The sequence below is a fragment of the Cariama cristata genome, unplaced genomic scaffold (genome assembly GCF_000690535.1).
Source record: "Cariama cristata isolate BGI_N322 unplaced genomic scaffold, ASM69053v1 scaffold6172, whole genome shotgun sequence".
Lineage (NCBI taxonomy): Eukaryota > Metazoa > Chordata > Aves > Cariamiformes > Cariamidae > Cariama > Cariama cristata.
In genome coordinates, this window is record NW_009605430.1 from 94,581 (window position 1) to 115,578 (window position 20,998).

Genomic DNA, 20,998 nt, shown 5'->3' on the forward strand with positions numbered 1-20,998 from the left:
TGCTGCACCACAACGGCTGCTTCTCCAGGTTTCCTGCTTGCCAAGACCACAAGGACCCTCAGCCACCCAGATGACCACAAACCACCAAAAAAAAAAAAAAAACCAACCAAAAAAACCCTAAGCAGAGGCAATAATCAGATGCGTATGAGTGAGGACAGACGAGGGTATCTTGAAGGGAACTCTGTTCCTCCTGCATCCTCGTACAGAGGTGAGCACAACCGCAGCCTGGCTCTGCAGAGCTGTCCTGGCTGCAGGCTCTGGATGCTGACCTGAGGCTAATCAGCAAACATGAATAGTAGAAAAAATAATCATAATAAGTGAAAAAACTTAAGACTCAAATAAGCTCTGTCACGCTAGATGCTAATTTTGCCCCAGTCCGAATTGCCTGCCATTCCTGTTCATCACCCATGACTGTAAACCAGCAACATGTTGGGCAGATCAGCACTTCATCTGCCTGCCGTGGCAGAGTTGAACAGTTACTTCTAGTATATTAAAACATGCCCACTGGGATGTGAAGCTCAAACTCCTAAATAGGAAATTGTCTTTGTGTTTAGTAGAAGAAAAAACCAAAAAAAAGCCCAAAGCATGATGCGTGGTGTAGTAATCAAGTCCCATGTGCACACAGTATGCTCGAAACAATTGCAAATTCCAGACTAGTTGTCAGCTGCTGATAGAGAGAAAATTTCTTGCTGCAGGGTTGGTGCTGATGACAGCAGCAGGCTAAGAGCAAGCATAGACACAAGGACATACACTGCATACACAAACTTGTTTCCTAAACACAGAATCTGGTCTCTAATAATTCAGAGACCAGAATTCAGAGCCCAAGCCTAACCCACACCATCGGAGTTACTCCGGGTTTACACCAGAGAATATGAACCAGGACATTAGGCTTTCAACTCCAGCACTCAATTATGCAAAACACTGTTTGCAAACTTGCATTCACATCATTTCCATGAATTCACAACTGTTCCTGCTTTCTGGGAATAACCATAAAGTGATTTCTAGTCACACAAACATTCATGGAAAGGGAAACCAGTGGGAACACTTCTAAGCCCTGCAAAAGAGCAGGAGTCGCAGGTATCACAAATTACAGGCTGCATATAAACAAGTCCAGCAGGTTGGGGTCTGGGTTCGAAAATCCAACTGGATTATTTTGGAAGTGGAACAAAAACTTAAAGGTATTTAAAACTTAAAGGAAATTAAAAAAAGGTTTCAGGGAACTTTTACAGAGAGGTAAATAGTCTGCACTAACCAGCCTGCCTGGGCAGAGCTGAGGATGCTCTCCAAGGCCCTGGCAAGGGGACAGACACTTTGACCTGGTGTCCTTCCCACTGTTCGCGCCGTCACCCATCAGCTGGAGGATTTACTTAAGCGGTTAGGTAGCAACCCTCAAGGAGCAGAGCACATGCAGTAAATAAACGTCTTTCTGCTCTAGAAAGTCTCTGTTTATGGATGCTGAGGGAGGTGTGCAAGCAATGAGGACTTGGGAGTAAGGTGAAGCCCAAACATTTTGGTTTTCCCTGGGCCCAAAACTGCTTTTGGCTGCCCCAAATAAACATTTCGTCCAGTGATTCTCAGCATTTAATACTCAGGCTTGGTTGAGGAGCCATCAGGTGACAGAATGAAAACAGCTGTCCAGAGCTGTTCTGAAATCTTAGTGGACATTAACGGTGGGAGACACTCAGTTGCAGAAGAACAGTACCACACCGTTTCAAAGGGCAGCCCTGAAAGGGAGATGCTTCCCTGAAGAAGGACCTGAGTAAATGCAAAATCACGTCAGCTCAGCGTCATACCTCGCAGGCAGGTCCGCGAGGGCAGCCAGGGCACTCGGACATCAAACCGAAGCCAGCTCTGCTTCACCAGCCTCAGCAGGGCACCCGTCAGCAGAGCTGAGGTTCGGCCCCATCCTGCCACCGTGACTTCTCATCTCCTCCAGCCATCACCGGTGCTCTGTTCCTTAGCAGCCGGCAGCATGTAATTATTTAGGTAGCAGCTCTCAGGGAGCAGAGCATGTATAGTTAACACAGGTCTCTGCTTTATAGAGTCTCTCTGCTTAGGGATGTTGTACACACTCCCAGCTCAATGATTGCCGGAATAGGGAGATGCAATCAGTTATTTTTCATGTGTATATAGATATATATGAACATACATCTCTCTGTATACACATATAGTTTGTGTTTGTATTTTGTATATACACAGCTTGGCATTCAGCTCATAAAGACTTTCTTGGAAGCCAGAGGCTGGAGAAAAACATGTGATACTCTTCCAAGGGAATTTAGGGAGATTGGGGCTCAGTTGCACCCAACGCTGAGTTCAGCCAGCTGCCAGGCAGACGAAATACGTCCTGGGAGTTGTGTGACACAGGACCGTGACCCAGCCAGGTCTGCTGAAATGAAATGGGCTAAGGCAGGCTGCAGAAGACTTTAAAACTGCTTCTTAAACAAAGAATCTCCAAAGGGGTTAGGGATGGACAGGGTGCATCTGGCTAGACTTGTTCAACACATCGAACACATTCACTGGATGATGCTACTCTGCTCATTAGAGCAGCAACCAAACAAGCGCTGCCTCGCCTGAGTTTATGCAAGACGAGGTTAGAAGGGAATTCAAAGCCCATATTGGGGAAATGTTGACATGGTGTTTGCAATTCGAGGGAGGAGGGGGGACGGACTGAGAGCAGAGCTTATCAAAAAATGCCTCTGCAGGGCTGCACTGAGTTAATTCAGTGCTGATGGGTTTTGCTGATTTCAATTCATAGCTCTGACGTTCTAGACAAATGTCGTAAAACCAACAGTGTTTTCCTTCATCCCACAGCCACTACGTTACAGGAGTATTTACCTCGGGAACAGAAAGGAAATATTTCAGCTAAGTATTCTCAAGAGACAGTTATAGTCCCAAAAGCAAAATAACATCAAATTTTCCAGATGCTTACATCTGGAGCCTGACTCGGGTTCAGTTCCGGCTCTGTGGCAATACCTTTACGTTTCTTTAAGGCCTTTCTTTGATGAGTACTAAAATACTATGCAAATATTAATCTACCATGATTTGCAATATCCTGCGAGGTAAGTATTACTGAACCTGCTTCACATCTGGAGAGCAGCGATACCCATATGAAGCTGCTTATGCAGAGGTCACAGGACACATTTTCTTTTAGACTCTTATTCTGATTTACACCGAACACCCTCCCCCCTTTTTTTCCCCCCTTTTTGGGACATGACGCTGAAATACATAGGCCAATCTTTGCTGAGATCTACGAAAGTTCGGATCTGGGGTCAAGTCTGAGCTCGAGCCCATATCGACACTTTACGTAGGACAACGGTATAAACGCTGGGCAGTCTTCCACGGACCTGTGACTGTTACCTGTGCATGGAGCAGGGTGCAGCATCCCCAGCTCTCCTACTGAAACACCTGAAATAACTGTTTTTAAAAAAGACATGCAGAGAACAGCTGCAAAATTAGCCTCTTAAATCCGAGCATTGCATCTGCCAGAACGATGACTTCTTCTTGCCATCACACGAAGTTGCCCAAGGCTGATGCCTCTTTCTGTGCTCCCCCATCGATTGTAATTCTTATCCAGCATTCTCTTATCTTGAGCTATTACCCTGCAAAATGCTACAATATTTCCTTACTGCCTGGAGCTAGCTCGGGCCTCTCTCCTCATTAAATGATGGCAACCACAGGAGAAAGTGAAACAGGTCAACCGCTCACTGGCCGTCTAGGATTTGAGACAGGGCGATTTATGCAGCCAGGCACATGCAAGTGCTGCCATTGCAGCGTGCAGCCCAGGGCAGGGCCCTCAGAAGAAAGAGCCTGGGCACACGCAGACTTTAAGCTCAGCACAGGAAGGTCTATTCTATCAATATTTTTTTTCCTAGGAAAAAAAAAAAAAAATCTTTGGTTTTAGTTTTCCTTAATTCCATAGCATTGATTTTTAAAGATGCATTGATTCATCAGTGTGGCAAAATACATGACAAGGAAGGACTTCCCCTTTCCTAAATTCCATGGATTTTGGGGGAGCTCTTTGTGCCCCCATAAGCAGGAGGAAGTGCCCAGGAATTTATTTCCTAATGTTCACCCAGGGCAAGGTATGGCTTTACCTGGAATACTGTGAGGATGGCGGCAGGGAAGGTATCGAAATTTGTGGTTGGTGTTTCATCTTGGAAATTGAATCTAGAGAGAAGTAAGAAATAAAAACAAGAGCAGTAAGAGACAAGCAACTCTCGTGCATTCTCATAATACCCTGTAACCCAAGTCAGAGAGCAGCTTTTGCTCCACCTGGCAATAACAGCCCAGGCAACCACAGCAGGGAGCACAATGTCTCTGAGAAGATGCTTAGGAGAACTATTAGCAGAAACTCAGTTTTATTCCTGGAGAAAATTCTGATGCTTTGAAATTTATCTTCACCCACACTTAAATGAACAAACAAAATATCCAGTGATTTTGTGGAACAAGCCATTCCAAGAAGTTTTGTCTTCAAGTGTAAAGCCAAAATTGAAATTGCCCTCACAGTAGGTCATTTTATTTTAAAGATAAAATAGTGATTAAGAAAAAAAAAACACTCCCACATGTTATTTCATTTCAAAATTCATACTGGAGTTTAAATGGTAGTATTGTGATACTTCTTGCTGCAAAATTCATCACAACTGGAGTTTCGAATGAGAAAAGTCAGATTCAACAAAACTATGTTTTCCAGCAGAAAAATATTCCAAGTGAATAAATATACCGTCACCCTGGCTATCAGGGAAAGAATTTGTCTTTCCCCCAACAGTACAAAAAGTGCTGCCTCCCCCAGTCCTATTCCAGAGGCCTGGGTGTACATGGGGACCATGGAATGACACAGGAACTTCGAATCAGGGTAACTAGAAAGAATTCAGCTCCAGGTAAAACACCAGAACAGGAACTATTTTCCTATAAACCAGAGACCACTCCTCAGCAGCCCAGAAAGATGGACATCTGCACCCCCCGTGTGAATCTTTCAAGCCCTGCAGCCCCTCTCTCCCTTATGTGTTCCAGGAGACTGCTTTCAGCTCACCCCGAAAGGACAACGATTAATTAGGCTTACTGTCCTCCAAAAAGCTGCATCCCCAGCAAAGCAAACACCACGATGAACAGGAACAGCAGGAAGAGCAAACTGATGATGGACTTCATGGAGTTCAGCAAGGAGACCACCAGATTCCTCAGGGAATTCCAGTACCTGCGTTGGAGATCAGAGCAGCCAAGAGATAACATGAGAGAGCCTTCGGTGAGAAACTAGTATGATCTATTTTCTTATTATAAAAAAGAAAAGAATGGCAAGAAATATCAGCATCTTTAAACTCCCCTCTATGGTTGGAAAATACAGGTCACTGAGTGGCAAAATCTCCTGTAGCATCGCAAGGGCAGAGCTGATCACCTCGGGGTGTGTGTACCCATGCAGAGCAGTCAGCTGCAGCGAAAGCCTTTGGTTTAGTTTCTCAATAACCCCTTTCCTGGTATAGATTTCGACCTTTCTGCATCTCCTCATCCGGCATGGCAGTCAGCAGGTGTGTGAAAAACAGGGACATATCGATATCATCAAGGTGAGACTGAAACGTGGGGAGAGCGAACCCTTCCCCTTTGTAAGACACAAATTGGGAAGAAAGATCATTTCCACCAGGACGCCTTTGCAGTGTGTCCTTCCAACTTATCAAAGGCCAGTATCCACAAGTGGACTTAAACTCCCACATGTTTAAACATTTTCTGTAGGCATTTAACACACACATTCATGTACAGCAATGCTTTCAGTGTGGGGCAATTCAGCCACATGGTTTAAGCATCCAGGACCCAGCAACTGCCTCGGAGGATGAAACAAATCTGGGCCATTAACTCCAACACAGCAAGAGGGAATGGCTCAGCCTGAGTCCCGACCGACACACTCGAGTCACATCTGGCCAGGTACTGAAGTTAGTTTGCTTTTATCTCCCCCGTCCCCTGGCACACTTGCAGGCAGGCACGTTCAGTGACGGCATGCCGAGGAGGGTGCTCAGAAACAGCTCTCTTTCCTGGCTTTACTGCCCTGCTGAGAACAGGCAGGGAACATTTATATTAGGAAAACTAATGAATCATAAAATGTAGAAAGAGCTATCAAGCAGAGGAGCTCTTTGACAATCTCCTTTTGGACAGACAGGCATGCGGAACGACAGGGCTGGAGCAGGCAGTAGGAAACGAGTGATTTAGAGCCATTTCACATGTCCTCTGTTAAAAGTTTGGAGTCTGAGATCATGAGGGGAATTTTTCTCTCTTCTTCTCCAGTGACTTCTCCCATTTCCACCACCCAGCACCGGGAGCTGCCATCCAGAAGTCACTCTCGGCAGCACCACGCTCCGCCATCCTGCCCCACGTGTCCTCCGGCTGCAGTTTTGGGGACAGACCCGTGCATCGAGCTCCTGCCTGCAGTGCAGGTGTGGGCATCCAGCATCCACCAGAAGGAAGCCCATGGATTTGTCCAGTCTGCTGATGGGGAGAGCAGCTCAGAGCTTGAGTCAGAAGAGCAGAAATGCCATCCTTTCTCTTCTTTTTGGCTTCATGTTCCTCCTCTTCCTTCCCCCAGGTGTAGCTGGGAGGACTGAACCACCCCGTGTTTCTCTGTGCTGAGGATGATACAGGCACATCCACCCCAGGAGAAGCAGGGACTTGCACTCCCATTGCACCCATTCCAAGAAAAATTACGTCCATAATACAGTGCATAGGTTTCAGGGGAAACTTTGATCTCTCGGGATAATATCTTCAATTGAAAAAGTTGCAACCAAACCTATTTAGTCCCTAAGCAACAGGGGCTGAGCTGCTTTCCTTGGAGAAGCAGGAAGGATTTGCTGATCACACAGCTCTCCTTTGCTTGACACAATAGCCTCAGGCAAAATCTGCCACAAGCAAAGGGTTCGCACCTCGCAGTTAACACAACCGGACACAAAATACATGTGGCAGCTCTGTCTTGTCCTGGAATAGCTCAGCACCAAACCCTGCCTGACTCCAGAGTGCCAGGATATAATGAGGAGTTGCATTTCTACAGGGGCCAGTCCCCATTCAGTTCTGTCATGACAAAGTGGAAAACATGTGATGCTGTTTTCTCCTTGTCCTCCTGGCTGAATTTTAGCCCCTCTTAGGCTGCACCCCCTCATAGTGCGTCCTGCTGTCACCTTTCAGGTCAGCTGTAATTTAACTTTTTAACTACAGCATCGCTCTGCTCTCTGCAGTGACACTGATTTGGGACGTATGAATCGAAAGGTCTAATACCATCGATTATTCAAAGCAGGTGGACTGCAACTGGCTTCTGTTAAACACAGAGGTAAAAGAAAAAAAAAAAGGCAGGGAGCTTCAGAAAAAAATTGTTGTGAAAGAGATGGAAAAAGGGAAAACAAATAAAATAACTGAGGGTCAAGATGCTTTCATGGTAAAGACTGTAATGAGAGTGGGTGGGTGAGCAATCTGTGCCTGGTGCCATTGCTTTGGTCACTCTCCATGAGCTGTGCAGCTCAGGTATGGGGATAACGGGTGAGCTGGGGGGGAACCTGGCTTCTGGTGAGGCGATAAACGCATTTGTGTCGTGTCGGGTGAAAAATCCACATGTAATTAGGTCAAGGGAACTTCAGTGTCAGTGGGGTGAGAATTTCACTCGCTGACCTGAGAAGGGGGACAGCACTCGGCTTGCTCCATGATACGCTTTGTACGTTAAATCTCAGGCTTTATCCCTTTGTTATGGTGGCTAAAATCCTGAATAGTCAAAACTTGCAAAAAGATCATTTTCACTTGCAAACACGTCCAAAATATTTTAAAAGTACAACATGCAATCAGATACACTAAATTTCAGTAGTTCTGGATAAAATTAACTGCTGACAATTAATTGCTATGAATTTGCTACAAAACCTGGAGTTTTCCATAAATAAGATAGTGCAAAGGTAGACTATAATGACATTTCTGGGGCAGGTGCCTGCCTATTTTGCTGGACATTTACAGAACTTAATATTTCCAACCCCTTTGTCCCACAGTACAACAAACGACATCGCACACCAGTCTTGGATCTGCGTAATGATTAGCAGATACAAATCAGCAAACCCTACAGAGCTAACAAAACCTGCGTGTTTGAATAGCTGTAAAATACCTGGTTACTTCAAATGGCTGTTTTGCTCAAATGTGATAGCCTGTGCTTTTTCTGTTTGAGGCGGTTGGAGGTTTTTTTGGAGGGAGGTGCTATTCCTGCTTTTGTTACTTCAAGCCAAGAACAAGCAAAACAGTGATAGAAAGAGGAGAAATCTGAGGAGGTAATGATGTAAAAGAGTGTTAAAAAAAAAAAAAGAAAAAGGTGGAAAACAACAGCAGGAGCACCTAAATATGTCATCCCTTTCCACACCACAATTTTGAAATCCCGGAGAAATTGCTCGAGATGGATTTATAAATTGCACGGTAGCCATTTGCTAATGCCAGCACACATTAACGCAATGCCTGAGCATGAAAACAACTGAAAAGCTGTGGCAACCCAACTCTAGTGAAAATTCAACTTCACAGGCTCAGGACTGAAAACATCAGATATTCCCAGACCAGATACAGCAAAGGCAGCAGCAACAACTTCATATTTGTGTCAACACAGTGGTTCAGGCACCAGCATTTAGTATCTAGGAATAACCAGGGTAGCTCCTTTTTCCAGTTGCTAAATACTGACAGAACCCTCACCAGATCAGCAGTGCGTAAGGACAGTGGGCAGTTGATGAGGCTTTGAAAAGTAAATAAGAAACTTTATTCTCTTACCACAAGAAATATGGGATTGTGTCACAAGATTTTGGTTTTTAAGCTTGCTTAAAACCAAAGAAAATCAGGATGCTGTCATGCAGCCCATCCCTACACTGTGGAGCTCCCTGCCCAAAGGCAGACAAACCTGTGCATGAGGCTGGGGAAAGGGCTGTTAAAAGTCCATGTGGGTGCAAATACAGGCTCAGGAATTGCCTAAACTTCCAACTGCCAGAAACTCTGATTGCCCAGCCAAGGAAAGGGCAATTCTGCATCTGCAGTTTTGTTCTGCTCCTGCCCCCCATTAGGGCCAATGCAGACATAGGATGTTAGGACAGACAAGACCTTTGTGCTAGCTAGTCCAGGGTTTTTTGGGAGTTGTTTTTTGTATTTTTTAAACTTCTTGTTTTTACTAGTGGGGAAAGCACTACTACTTGCTGTGAGGCTGGTGATACAGTTTTCATATGGTGCTACAAGTCTAAGGTGAGCAGAAAGGGAGCTGTACTTACTTTGTTACTTTGAAAATCCTCAGCAGTCGAAGTGCTCTCAGTACACTGATGCCGAATGAGGTACCCGGTTTCACTGCAGCCCAAATAACTTCAAATATACTTCCCACGATGACCTGTAAGCAGAGTCCATTTTACGTAAGGCAAAACTTCTGCTTAATTCTTTGTAGTGCTTCTAGAGAGGCTGAGGACAAACCGAGAATCAGAGCTTGGGCAGTGATAATTTTCTTCTGAAGGCTTCAGCAAAATCATGAATTAGCCAACAGCACTAAAAAGCCTTGTTCCAACTTTCTGCAGTCCAGTCTAAAAAAGGGCAATACCTGGAAGCGGGACAGACGCATAGGAGATCACAGATAGGAGCTTGTTGCTCCCTTCTCTAGCAAGCAAAGTACCTTCAAATAACCTTTTCTGAAGGACATTGTCTTTTCTTTTTTTTTTTTTTACACTGGCTCAACTGCAAATGCCAACACTTCATTTTCCCAGCCCATGCAGTCGGTCTTTGGAGCCTGCAGAGATGAAGGGGGACACTGCCCCGTCCTCCTCTTCCCATCAGAAGCACCAAAAGTCTTCACCCACAGCACTGCAGAACAGTGAAACGTTAGCTCTGGGCAAGATCTACCAGATACTTCTGGCAACTGAGAGTCTTTAGGAGAGCAATTAAGGTAATAGCTATTAAGAGATCCTGCAAAGCCTCTTGCATGCACTTCCAATCATCTGTCAGGTCCTCAGCCTCTGGTTACTGAAAAAATTGTCCCCAGTCAAGGTGGTTTTTTTAAGTTCTGTTCTGTCTGTTTGTTTGTTTTAAGGTTGGCAGAGAATTAACCTCAAGTGCTATAGAAATCTTTTTCTCAAATCCTTTATTACAAACAGTACGAACGAGTAACGGGTTAAGTACAATTGGAAAGGGCAATTACATCCACGCACAGTTAATAAGAGAGGACAGACATTTCACTGCCAATTGCTGTTCTTACTTGCATTAACCCAGCATTTCAGAGCTCCCATTGACCACGGTCCCCAGTCGCGCAAAGCGCACCATAAACACATTAGCTCCGGACCCCAGCAAGCAGCTGGTTTGTGTTGTGAGTGGGAGCGTTAATGGGAAGTCTGGGCCGGCAGAGCCACGTCTGAGTACCTGAGCAGTGCAGGGAGGCTCAGCAGCTTGGAAACTCCTTTCATAAACAGAAACCTGAATGCTTTTTAAAAGCCACAGCATTGCTTGCAGCTGCTTTGCAAGTAATGCTGTACCCTGAGCTTCAAGAAAATGTAGTGTGAAAGGGAGATACACAACAGTTGCTCATCCAGTTTCTCCCATCAGAAAAAGAAGGAACTAAAACTTCTCTCCCACAGTCTATCACTCTTGGGAATCCCTCATGAATCAGCAAAACCCTTTCCTTAGACCCTCCACACGTTACACTGATAATTAATTTTCCTGGCATCTCAACACGGCCTCCTGGGAGCTTGTTTCACATGAGACCCCACTGGACTGTTACTCCCAAGACTTATGTTGCTCTGATTTGTTGTTTCACTGTTTGCATTTGAATGGTTTCATCTTGGTTTGTCAAACTAAACTGACTACAGAGCTGTGTGATGTTCCAGTGGGGGTGAAGTAGCTGAATTAATTCTCGAGGCTGGAAGGTGGGTGAGGAGGAAGAAACATAGACAGAAGTATAATCCCTATGGATTCTCTAAAGCAGGAAGAATTAGAAACAGATCAACAGCCTTACCTCCTGGGAAACATTTGGCAAAGCTTATTGCCAGTGCTGCACTCACCAGAGCACAACACAAAGCAGAGAGACCCGGTCGGTTCATCTCTTGCTTAGCACAAGCTCCTCAATCACCTGCCCTGACCATCAGGTACCAACTCTTCTTGCTGTGGATAGAAGGATCCAGGGAAATTGCCAGCCAGCAAGGGGGCAAACTGGCTGCAACTTGGAGCCCACCTAACCCATGGGTGAAGGACATCGATCTGGTGCCTGTCACTAGACAACACAAACAAGGCAATGATACCATTAAAAGACTAACTTGGCAATGTTGCTTGGCTGCCAAAATCTTCGACTCAGCTTACAGAAGCTGGGGGCTTTGGGCATGCATTGAATTTAGTGAAAGCTGGGTGTCAGCCCCCTTGTATTCTGTGGGCACACTCTTTATTCCACCAGCCTTTGCAGGACGTCTTGCCAGTACAGTTAAACTTTGCCATGGGTTGGCTGCCTTCAGTTGAGGAGGGCCTCTCTGCCCCTCGGATTAGGCACCAACTCTGAACGTACAGACTTCCAGTTATCTTACATTGTCTGTGTTATTTGTGCTCAGCTTTCCCCTCATAACAGTTTGAGTCTGCATTATTGCCACGAAGGAGCGGTTTAGGGTCGCTTTGGGCTATGCAGCCAGAAAGAGCAGCACAAGGCATGTCAATGCTGTGAGCCACCACCAGCTGTGATGGACACCCCAGGAGGAGACCCCCACGCTTGCTGCAGCCTGATGCAACACCTCAGTCTGTTGGGGACAGGTGATTCTTGGGCTGTATGGTTTAATCTCAAAGTCTATTTAGCTCTGAGCTTTTACAATGGCAAAAAGAAGAGAAGCTGGCTCTACCTGTAGTGTCGGATTTAGAAGTGGTCACTTACCGAAGGCAAGAGTACCTCCTCCTCCCTTGCAGCAGCAGAGATAAGTCAGGAATTTTACTCCATGGGGGAGAAGAATCACTCTGCACATTTGGGCAGATAAAGACTAGAAACAACAAACTAAATATTGGAAAGAAGGGCTGGATGACATGTACAATGACCTAAACCATTTTCCCTTTGCCCGTGACTGTATCAAGAGTTTCATTATCTGGTTTGTTAAAGAAACCTTACAGACTGATTCCTGCTCTGGGATGCGGTGCTCAGCCCACACTAAAGGTAAGAGAAACTAAGTAACCTCTGTGAGGACAGATTACAGCCTAATAGTTTTTAATGAATAAATAACATCTGCATGCAATGTTCTTTGTTAGACAGAGTCAAATCTGGCCCCACTGTTCACTCTTCAACACTAGTTCTAGCACGAAGGGAAGAGCCTGTACTTCTGCAGTAAAAGGATGTGTTATTGCCTTTCTCTCACCTAATTGTGTGTTTAGATTTCTACTTCTGGGCACTCATGTCTGAAAAGTGCTGCCTGTGTATCTTGAGATAAAGGCCATTAAAGGGATGATAGGGGAGATGAGCAATAAGATGTGTTTCTGTCTTTCAATCACTTCATTTAAATGGGAGAGAGAATCTCTCACTAATCAGAGCATTTACTGGTGCTGACGCTGCGAACACCCTGTAGCTTGCCGAGGAAATGAAATCCCCAGCTGTCACATTTCTTCAGAAAGGATGATAACTAGGGGAAGCTTAACGTGTTTCACTGCAGCTAATTTATACCATGACTGCTGCCTGCAGAAGACGCGCTTACAGCACCATTTCCCATGGATTCCCATACTCGCCTTTAAACGCCCAACGCTATTGAACACCAGAGCGCCACACACTTCATCCACACCGCTGGAGCCTACTCACCCCAAAGTCAAAGCAGTTGAATGAAGAGTGGAAGTAATTTCTTGGTCCCAATCCGTACATCTTCAAAGACATCTCAGTAAGGAACAGACCCAGAAAAACAAACTCTGCAAAATCTGGAAACAGGAAAAGAGATTAAATTAGTCCACAAGACCTTGGTAGGCAGATCTCTTCATGATGCGAACAATGGTAATTTTTCCACAACACAGACTGTCTCTTGCCAGAAGAAAATCCCTTTGCAATGGCAAACAAGACCCCAAGGACAGTTTCACACAATTATTTCTATATGCACATGAGCTGTATTCAGCCTTTAAGAACTGTGAAGGCAATGTTTCATGTGTACTGTGGGAAAGTGGTATGAGCATTAAATAATATTCTCATCGTCTTTGTAAAGGAATTTCAAGAGAAAGCTCTGGATCTAATATTTCTAAAGGTCTAATACAATCGCACAGATAATGTTTTGCAAATGTATGTTTAGAACTTCTGTACCTACATGAGAGGAGCACTTTTGGGAGCTGGGTGTAAGCTTTTGTAACATCCTCTCATGATAAAAATATCTTCGTACCCAACAGAACTGCTACCTCTGAGACTCCATATTCAGAGGTGTTGAGTCTACTGTTAGCACATAGCCACATTTATTTTTATTATGCCTGTATAACCATATAATTATAGAAGAGCAAGTTCTGTTTCACATGTCACAGGCAAATAGGCTGTGAAGCTTTCGATGGGAAAATTTTTCACCTATGATGGAACAAAGGGCAGAAAGAACATAGTTGGAGACTTCAATTTCTGATCAAGTTTTTAGGATGTAAAGGTACAGAAAACACTGCCTTTGGCATTATAAGTCATGCAAGTTTAGATCTGGAGGCCAATAAGCAACATCGGAACGTTAAAAACAAACACCAAAAGGGCAAAAAACGTCTAGACTACCAAAGCAAACCAAATAGCATAAGGCAAACCTCTCTCTCTAGACAAAAGATGAGGAAAACAATCAAACTTCAAGGGGTGGAGATTAATCATATTGCTTAGGGCAGTACAGAAGGTTCTCGGACACTGTTGCAGCACAGATACCACTGCAAAGTCGTCTTCTGTAATTTCAGTTTTACAATTCCAGGAATGATACAGACAAGACGGTGCCAAACATTTCTCAGAGGTGCACACGGACAGACAAGGGGCAATGGATACAGGTTGCAACAAAGAAAATTTCAGCTAGATAATCCTGAATGCCAGGTGCTTTGTACACCTCCTGCAATATGTGGCTTCGGATAGCGAGCATGGGGAAAGAGAGAGGAGGGAACGAGCACGGCTTTTGCTCCGTTCACTGCCTTGCACACTCATATTGAGTGAGCGTGATTGGCCCAGCTCCATCTCGCATCGCGCTTGTCTTTTGAAATTGCTTGAAAAATACAGCTTCAATTATCAAAAAATGAAAAGGGGGTTTAAATTTTAAAGGAAAGGCAGTCATGAAACATCATGGCATAAAGTTAACTGAAATCCAGGAAGCATTAACTGGATGAGAAAGGTTCTATTAACACTCCAGTGAGGATCCTACAAGGACACTTCTGCCAATATTTGCAATAGAGGCGGAAATACCAGGAGGGTATTAATTACACCATGTAACGTACTCTCCTTGAAAACAGGAGCAATATCATTAAAAGAGACTATCAAGGGCAAAATGTTCACATTTGAGGAATAAGATGACAAAGTATGAGGTCTGCAGACTTCTCAGCCTTTTTCCTACCAAGAGGTAGATTCCGTCCACTGGATCTCAGTGCTCGGGGAAGGCACGGTCACATGAAGGAGCAGCACATCTCCATCGCCCTTTGAGCTTGGAACTTGCAAGAATCAGCGTGTTCACGCCTGCACCATGCTACAACTTTTCTCTCCTTTCTGACATCAGATGCAACAGCTCGGTGAGCAAACAGTTGTTTCCAACACAAGGGATCCCAGAGTAGGGAGTTATCCATGGTTACACTGACAATAAATCTGAATATACGAGCATGGAGGGTGCGAGAAAGGGACCAGGTGAATCAATGTCAGGCATAAAATGAGAAGGCTGATGAGACCAACAACATAAAAATACTGAATTTTTGAAAAACACATGTTCGGTGGTATTGAATTTCTGTGCAAGTAATTAAAAAGACCGTAGTTGTGAAGTAGTAAGAATGTTAAAATCCTTCATTATTAATGGCTTGTCCTGTAAATCAGAAGCTTAAACTAGCTTCCAGGCCAGATCCTGAACTTCCATTCTACACCCCGTGTACTTCGGAAATGGTAAGAAACAGAAAGCAAAACTCCCCCAAATAAAGCAGGTGCATCTTCTCTGGGCATGGAAGAATTTGTGCTGCTGCTGTCACCTGTTTCAGTCACTAGCCCAGAGGGAGAGCTTGCACCAGTGTTTGTGCTGACAAGAGTCTCTTCCTTGCTGGGAAGTTATCACTCCCATCTTCGGTTTCACACTCAGCAGAGCTCAGCAAGCCCAATGGTACTTATTGGAATGACTTCAGTGTAAAGTCTCCCTGTCACAAGGACTGATACCAAACCAATGCTTTGAAACTGGTGGCCTTGCTTAGTTAGCAGACAAAACTTCAAATCGTAGGGAAGGATTGTAGAGCAGACCTACAGAAAGTATTGCACAGCCTCCACCTGCTTCACATCTCACTCTGGCAGGGAGATTCTATCCTTGTATCTATCCACCAGACTCACCTTTAAGAGTTGCATTTCAGATATGCCCCATATTCTATCACAGAATAACAAAAACAGTGGGTAGGGGGTTTTTACTGTAATTTTCACCAGCAGATCTCAATACTCTTTGCCAAGACAACTACGATTATTTTAAAAGAAGAAAAAGGAGGAAAGAAACAAGGATTAATGTTCAGTCATGCATCCAGTACAAGTATGAACAAAAACCAGGTATCAACAAGCGAAATGTTCCATCATCATACTGGCACATCTTGCAAGCACACACACAAAACCAGAGTATCACAGGAGAAAAAAAGCTAGTAAATGACCTAAGTAAAACAGAATCAAGAAATATTTGATTTTAAAAAAAACAAAAACAAAACCAAAAACAAACACAAACCAAAAAACAACACAACAGGAAATGTTAGAAACTCAGAACATGCAAGAAACAACTTCCTTCTGCTTCTCTTGAAAGAATGACCCAACTTGTCCTTCCACAGCTGATGACTTCCATCTAGACAGAGTTCACAACAGGCAGCGATAGCCACATTTCAGCAGGTACCAGACGCTACAAATCATAGCACTGTGAAGACAACGGATGGAGGCAAGGAAAATGTGAGCATAATGAACTCCTTGGGCAGAAGGAACTGACTCGGAATGAATCAGCTTCTCCAGCAAACGGATCAGAGACACGATTTCTTCTGACATGGTCCTGCCCTTATAATTGAAAATGCAATTTTGTTGTTTGGACCTCCTGGTATTCAGACCCCACATGTAATTTAATCTGCCTTAAGCAGAAGCATTTTGTAATGTGATTTAAGGGAAAAAAAGTTTGATACAAATACTCTTATTTAATTTCAAATTTGTGCTATTGGCAAAGGTCATACTAACATCTTTTTGCCCTGTATGTTTGAATTAGATAGTTAGTGACTCTTTTCTGTCAATCATCCATGGATTAATTCCATTTCTGCCCCATCTCAAGTCCAATGTCATTAGGAGCAGGTACTGAGCCTGATAGTTTGGTTTTCTCTCCTCATCCTCCTCACACGTTAAACCAACCAGGAGAAGAACCTTGGTGAAGCACAACTTCCTCCTCTTAGACAAAGCAGATGTGAAATGTTCAGCAGACATAAATAAATATGCTCGCTTCAGAAAGCTTTTTTCTCACAATTGCAAATACTGCATATTTATATCCAGAGGGAATTGGCTATCTACTTCAAAGGCAAACACAACATCAATAAAAAAGGCCTAATTGCACCAAACACATGGTTCAGCATTGTGCGGCACACAAGGAAGACATTCTCAGGCCATAATGGCTAAAATACTGTTTTCAAATACTGTATTTATCAGAAAGGAGACATTCTGGATCTTGTTTTCAGACAGGCATAAATTTAGAAGCAAGTTAAGGATCACTGTAGTGTTAGCTGGAGAAACATGGAGAGAGCTGCTTCGTGAAGGGCAACCACAGGGGAAGGGAAGCTTGATGAGAGGGCTCCCAAGTGAAACCTCACTGATTCAGCCCTAAAACCTTCTCACCACAGTCCCTAAAGCCCACCCCATGAAGGCCAGAGAGTTCTGGTTCCAGCCTTCTTCCACAGCTTTAGCCAGAGGAAGAGGAGACCACCACCAGCACCATCTCTGCTGGCCACCTGTACAGCACGGGGTATGCAAATGCATCCAGCTGTTTCCACATCAGGCAGACAACTTCTGCTCAAGCTACAGCATATATTTTTAAAAGGCACAGTCCTGACTGAAAATCCCTTAACGCTGCCCCTTCACTGTGTGCTCACAGTATGGATTTTATTGATTTGCTGCCCTCAGTTGAAGATACATCTTTGCTGCTACTAGATCTCAGTGATGCTTTTCTAGGTTAGGTTACAGAGATGTTTTCTGACAGAAGTCCCTTCTTTCTGAGAATACTGGCAATGGTGGAAATTAATGCAAACAAATGACGATGATGGGTGGTTGCATGAAATATATACTTTTACAGGGAAGTGCAACTTAAGTTAACCAAAGGTCCGTGCTTCAGTGAGCAGAACATGCCATGTGTCCATAGGCAGCATGAGAAGAATCCTATTGCAATTTGGCACTGGAGTCTTTTCCGTATGGAGAAGAAAAATCTCTGATCTAATTTGGGGATAATTACAGGGGCATAAGGTATGTCCTCTTATTCATTATACTCCAAGAATTCATATAATTTCTCATCAGTTCTTTCAATAAGGCTAAAGAAATCACAAGCCCCTTTCTAAAGCTCCTGCAGTTCCTTTTCCAAAGCAGTTGCAGCAATATGGAATATCAAGCAGAGAAAGCCAATCAGAACAATTCAAAAACAGAAAAGTTAAAAGAAAAGACCAAGGGAAAAAATAAATCAATGCAGACCCGTAGGCTTTTACCAACCATTCTTTAAGTAAAATTAATTCGTAATGTAATTAAACTTTTCCCCAGAGGGACAGGTATAATTGAATTAGAGGTGCCTGGGTAGAGTTTCAGGGTTTAGCGGATTCTCCCAGACTTTACCACACTCCTCTCCCACTGCTACAGTTCACAAAACTCCTCGACAGTTCATTTCTAATCACCTTCTATGAAACAACATAATTAGAATTGGCTACTTCTCTCCTGCTCTACATCAGACTAGCCAAGTCCCGCTCCTCTGTAGCGAAGTTCACTTATCATGGATTAACTTTAAAGCCATTTTTAAACTCTGTCACTCTTACCGTTAAAGGATTTTGCCAAGTATTTTCAGAAGCTGTTTAAAATCCCTGATATTGTGATATCTTGTTCTGCCTGTATCTAATGGCTTTGTGCACAAATCTTGGGCAGAAGAGGGGTTTCAAGGAGCACTCGTCAAGGGCTAAACCACAGCTGGGCTCATTCACAAATGTGTTTATGGCAGGGCTGATCACCCTGGCTGCGGTTTAGTGCATGCGGGAGCAAGAGGGGCCAAGTCCAGACTTACAACGATTGCAGCAACAAAACAACCAGTTAGTCCATGCAAAGTCCCATGTACCTTAAAGCATAAAATATTGCCTGCGTTCAATATTAAACTTTAGATTAGTAGGAAAGATCATGCTATGAAAACTGTAACATCCCCCAGGACAGCAGGCAGAAACCTTTAGATCATTACCAACACAGACAGGCGTGAATATAATACTACAGCTCATCATCCTGAAAAGTTGAGAGAGCTTGGAGATAGGGGACTCTCGTCATTTAAGACGTTGAACTTGTAAGCCTTTTCAGCATACAATTCTCAGAAGCTCTTAGTTCTAAAATTACATTAAAATAGGTTTCTTCCCAAAGTTTCCATTACACTATGGCATAAGACAGACCAGAGGCAATCCTCCCCAGAATGAATGCATAGCACCTCTGCTTCTTGTCTTGGAGAAAAAGATCTTGGGAAAAAAAAAAAAAAAAAAGAGAGAGAGAAAATTATCTAGGGTATCTTAGAATTTCCATGATGACCATTCATTCTGCATCTCTGGCTTTTATTCTCTATGCCACGGTGGTTAATCTTGTACTAAAGACCCAACGCTTACACCTGTACAAGAACACCTACAAAACCTATGACTCCTCAGATATTCTGGTTTTGTCTGTAACCCACCTCTGTGTTGCCTCTCACCAATTACAGTTGTTTCTAGCAGTGTTTATCTGTAGCCACTAGTATTTCTTTTAGTGAATCTAAGGGATTGATTTGTGAAACACCTCCCTTATCGACAAAGGACACTCAAGTCTTACAAGTAAATGGCAGCGCAATGATGCAACGACATACAAAGGGCAGATGAGGCACAGGAAAGCACCTATGGCTGGGAGGATGCTGAGGATCTACCTCCCAAAACCACATTTTTCTGTGGTGTTTTTCTGACTTTTCCATTAAAAAGAAGTCAATGAGATCACTCATTCTTAGCTGGGTGGTACCCTAGCACCAAGAAATTCAAGTATGCTACCCAAGTGTTTCTGAAACTAATTCACAATACTGGGCATTAGAGACACATGCAGAGCTCCTGAAAGAAGGGTCTACCCCAATCTCTGATCCCAGGCACGACAGAATTTCAACCTTCCCTATTTTTCATCTTCAGGTGAGGTAGGTTGGGAGCCTAATTTGTGGCCTCTGTCCCAGATACGTTTCCCACCTGGAAGCGTACCTTTAATTCCAATCAACAGAAACATCCCTTCCAGCTCTCACATGAACATTAAGTAAAGGTTGCTGGCTCAATGATTTCTTTATCCTCTTTTAGCAAAGTTGCTGCATAAGGTGTTCCCAAAACTGAGTTTGTAAATTGGAAGCCTTCTTTTTTGACTTGAAAAACTTAAAGTGTTTTTTTTCTAGACATTTAGTCCTAATTCAAGAGGAAATCCTAAGCCTCAAACTTCTAATTACTCTGCCAATCTAGCTTATTATTTCATCTGTTAAATTTAAGAAATGAATAAGCAAGACTGACTTCTCTTTTCAGTCCAAATCTTGGAAAAAAAAAAAAAAAAAAACCCAGACTTGAAAGAAGTTTCTGTCCTTCTTATGTATCTCTCATTATAGCTCCAGTTACCTGGTGGTATTAAATATTTCAGCAAATATTAATAGGGAGTTTTTTGAAGTCATAGCAGCTCATATTATTGACCTTTTAGGTTTATTAAAAAGAAACACCTTCAAAAATTTGCTTCCTTATAATAAGGCAAGACCTGAGGATCTGGTGCTAGAAATATTTAAGTATCTAATTTATATAGAAATCAAGGATAATTAGGTAGGTAAGTATCTTTAAAGATCTATGCCAAAATTATTTAGACTGTTTGAAATATTTGGGGTTTTTTTTCCTAGTCTTCTGTTTGGTTGCTTCAGAAGTTTTACTTAACAAATTCTGAACTAGCTACATCTGGTTATCAAGCACTGAACAAAAGACTTGTTCCCGGCCATTTGATAGAGTCAGAAGTGGCCAGTGCGATGGCTCTGTCTTCCAGAAACAAACTCTCCATCCTTTTCCTTCAAAAGGAAAAACTTGCAGTGTCCCACTTTCAGTGTCACAATATTCTTCCAATTTCTACAAGTTTTCCAGCTCTAGGAGTCATGGCCTACAACCTTCATTAAAAAAAACAAAAAAAACCAAAAATCTCTGTCCCTCATCTTCCACATTTTTTTAAAACAGGCTTCTTGAGCAAGTCTGCAACCTCAGTGTAACACTGTGATGTGTAAAGGTTCTGACTGTAGAAAGCTGTCTCCATTTGTTATTCATCATAGGACAAAATAATATGCAATTTAAAAAAAAGAAAAAAGTCGTACTTCAAAAGCACTTATAGACTATCTCGAGCCTAAATTGATAGATGATCACAGGAATCAAGCTGAAATAAAAGCTTTCCCACAAGTATAGTATAAGCTTCTGTATGGTATTATTTCTATCACTATTGCACATATTTTCACAGAAGGGCATCATGACATTTATCCCTTCTAATGACACACCATCAGTAAGGAAGACACGATTATCAAAAAAGACCTTCTGTAAAGTTGCAATCTTTTAAAGAATATGACAACAATTGCTACAACTGTAGTGAATTCGTGTACGATTC

At 43.3% G+C, this 20,998-nt stretch overlaps 1 protein-coding gene across 1 annotated transcript in view; it reads right to left on the bottom strand.

Annotated features, from left to right (window-relative positions):
- Positions 1-20,998, bottom strand: part of LOC104158326 (voltage-dependent N-type calcium channel subunit alpha-1B-like) — a gene marked incomplete at both ends in the record, with an annotated part of 179,320 nt that overhangs the window by 94,363 nt on the left and 63,959 nt on the right. Inside the window, 4 exons of the mRNA XM_009695941.1 lie at positions 4,095-4,167; positions 5,060-5,191; positions 9,246-9,358; positions 12,770-12,882. Coding sequence (XP_009694243.1) covers positions 4,095-4,167; positions 5,060-5,191; positions 9,246-9,358; positions 12,770-12,882 — 431 coding nt within the window. The remainder of the gene's footprint in view (positions 1-4,094; positions 4,168-5,059; positions 5,192-9,245; positions 9,359-12,769; positions 12,883-20,998) is intronic.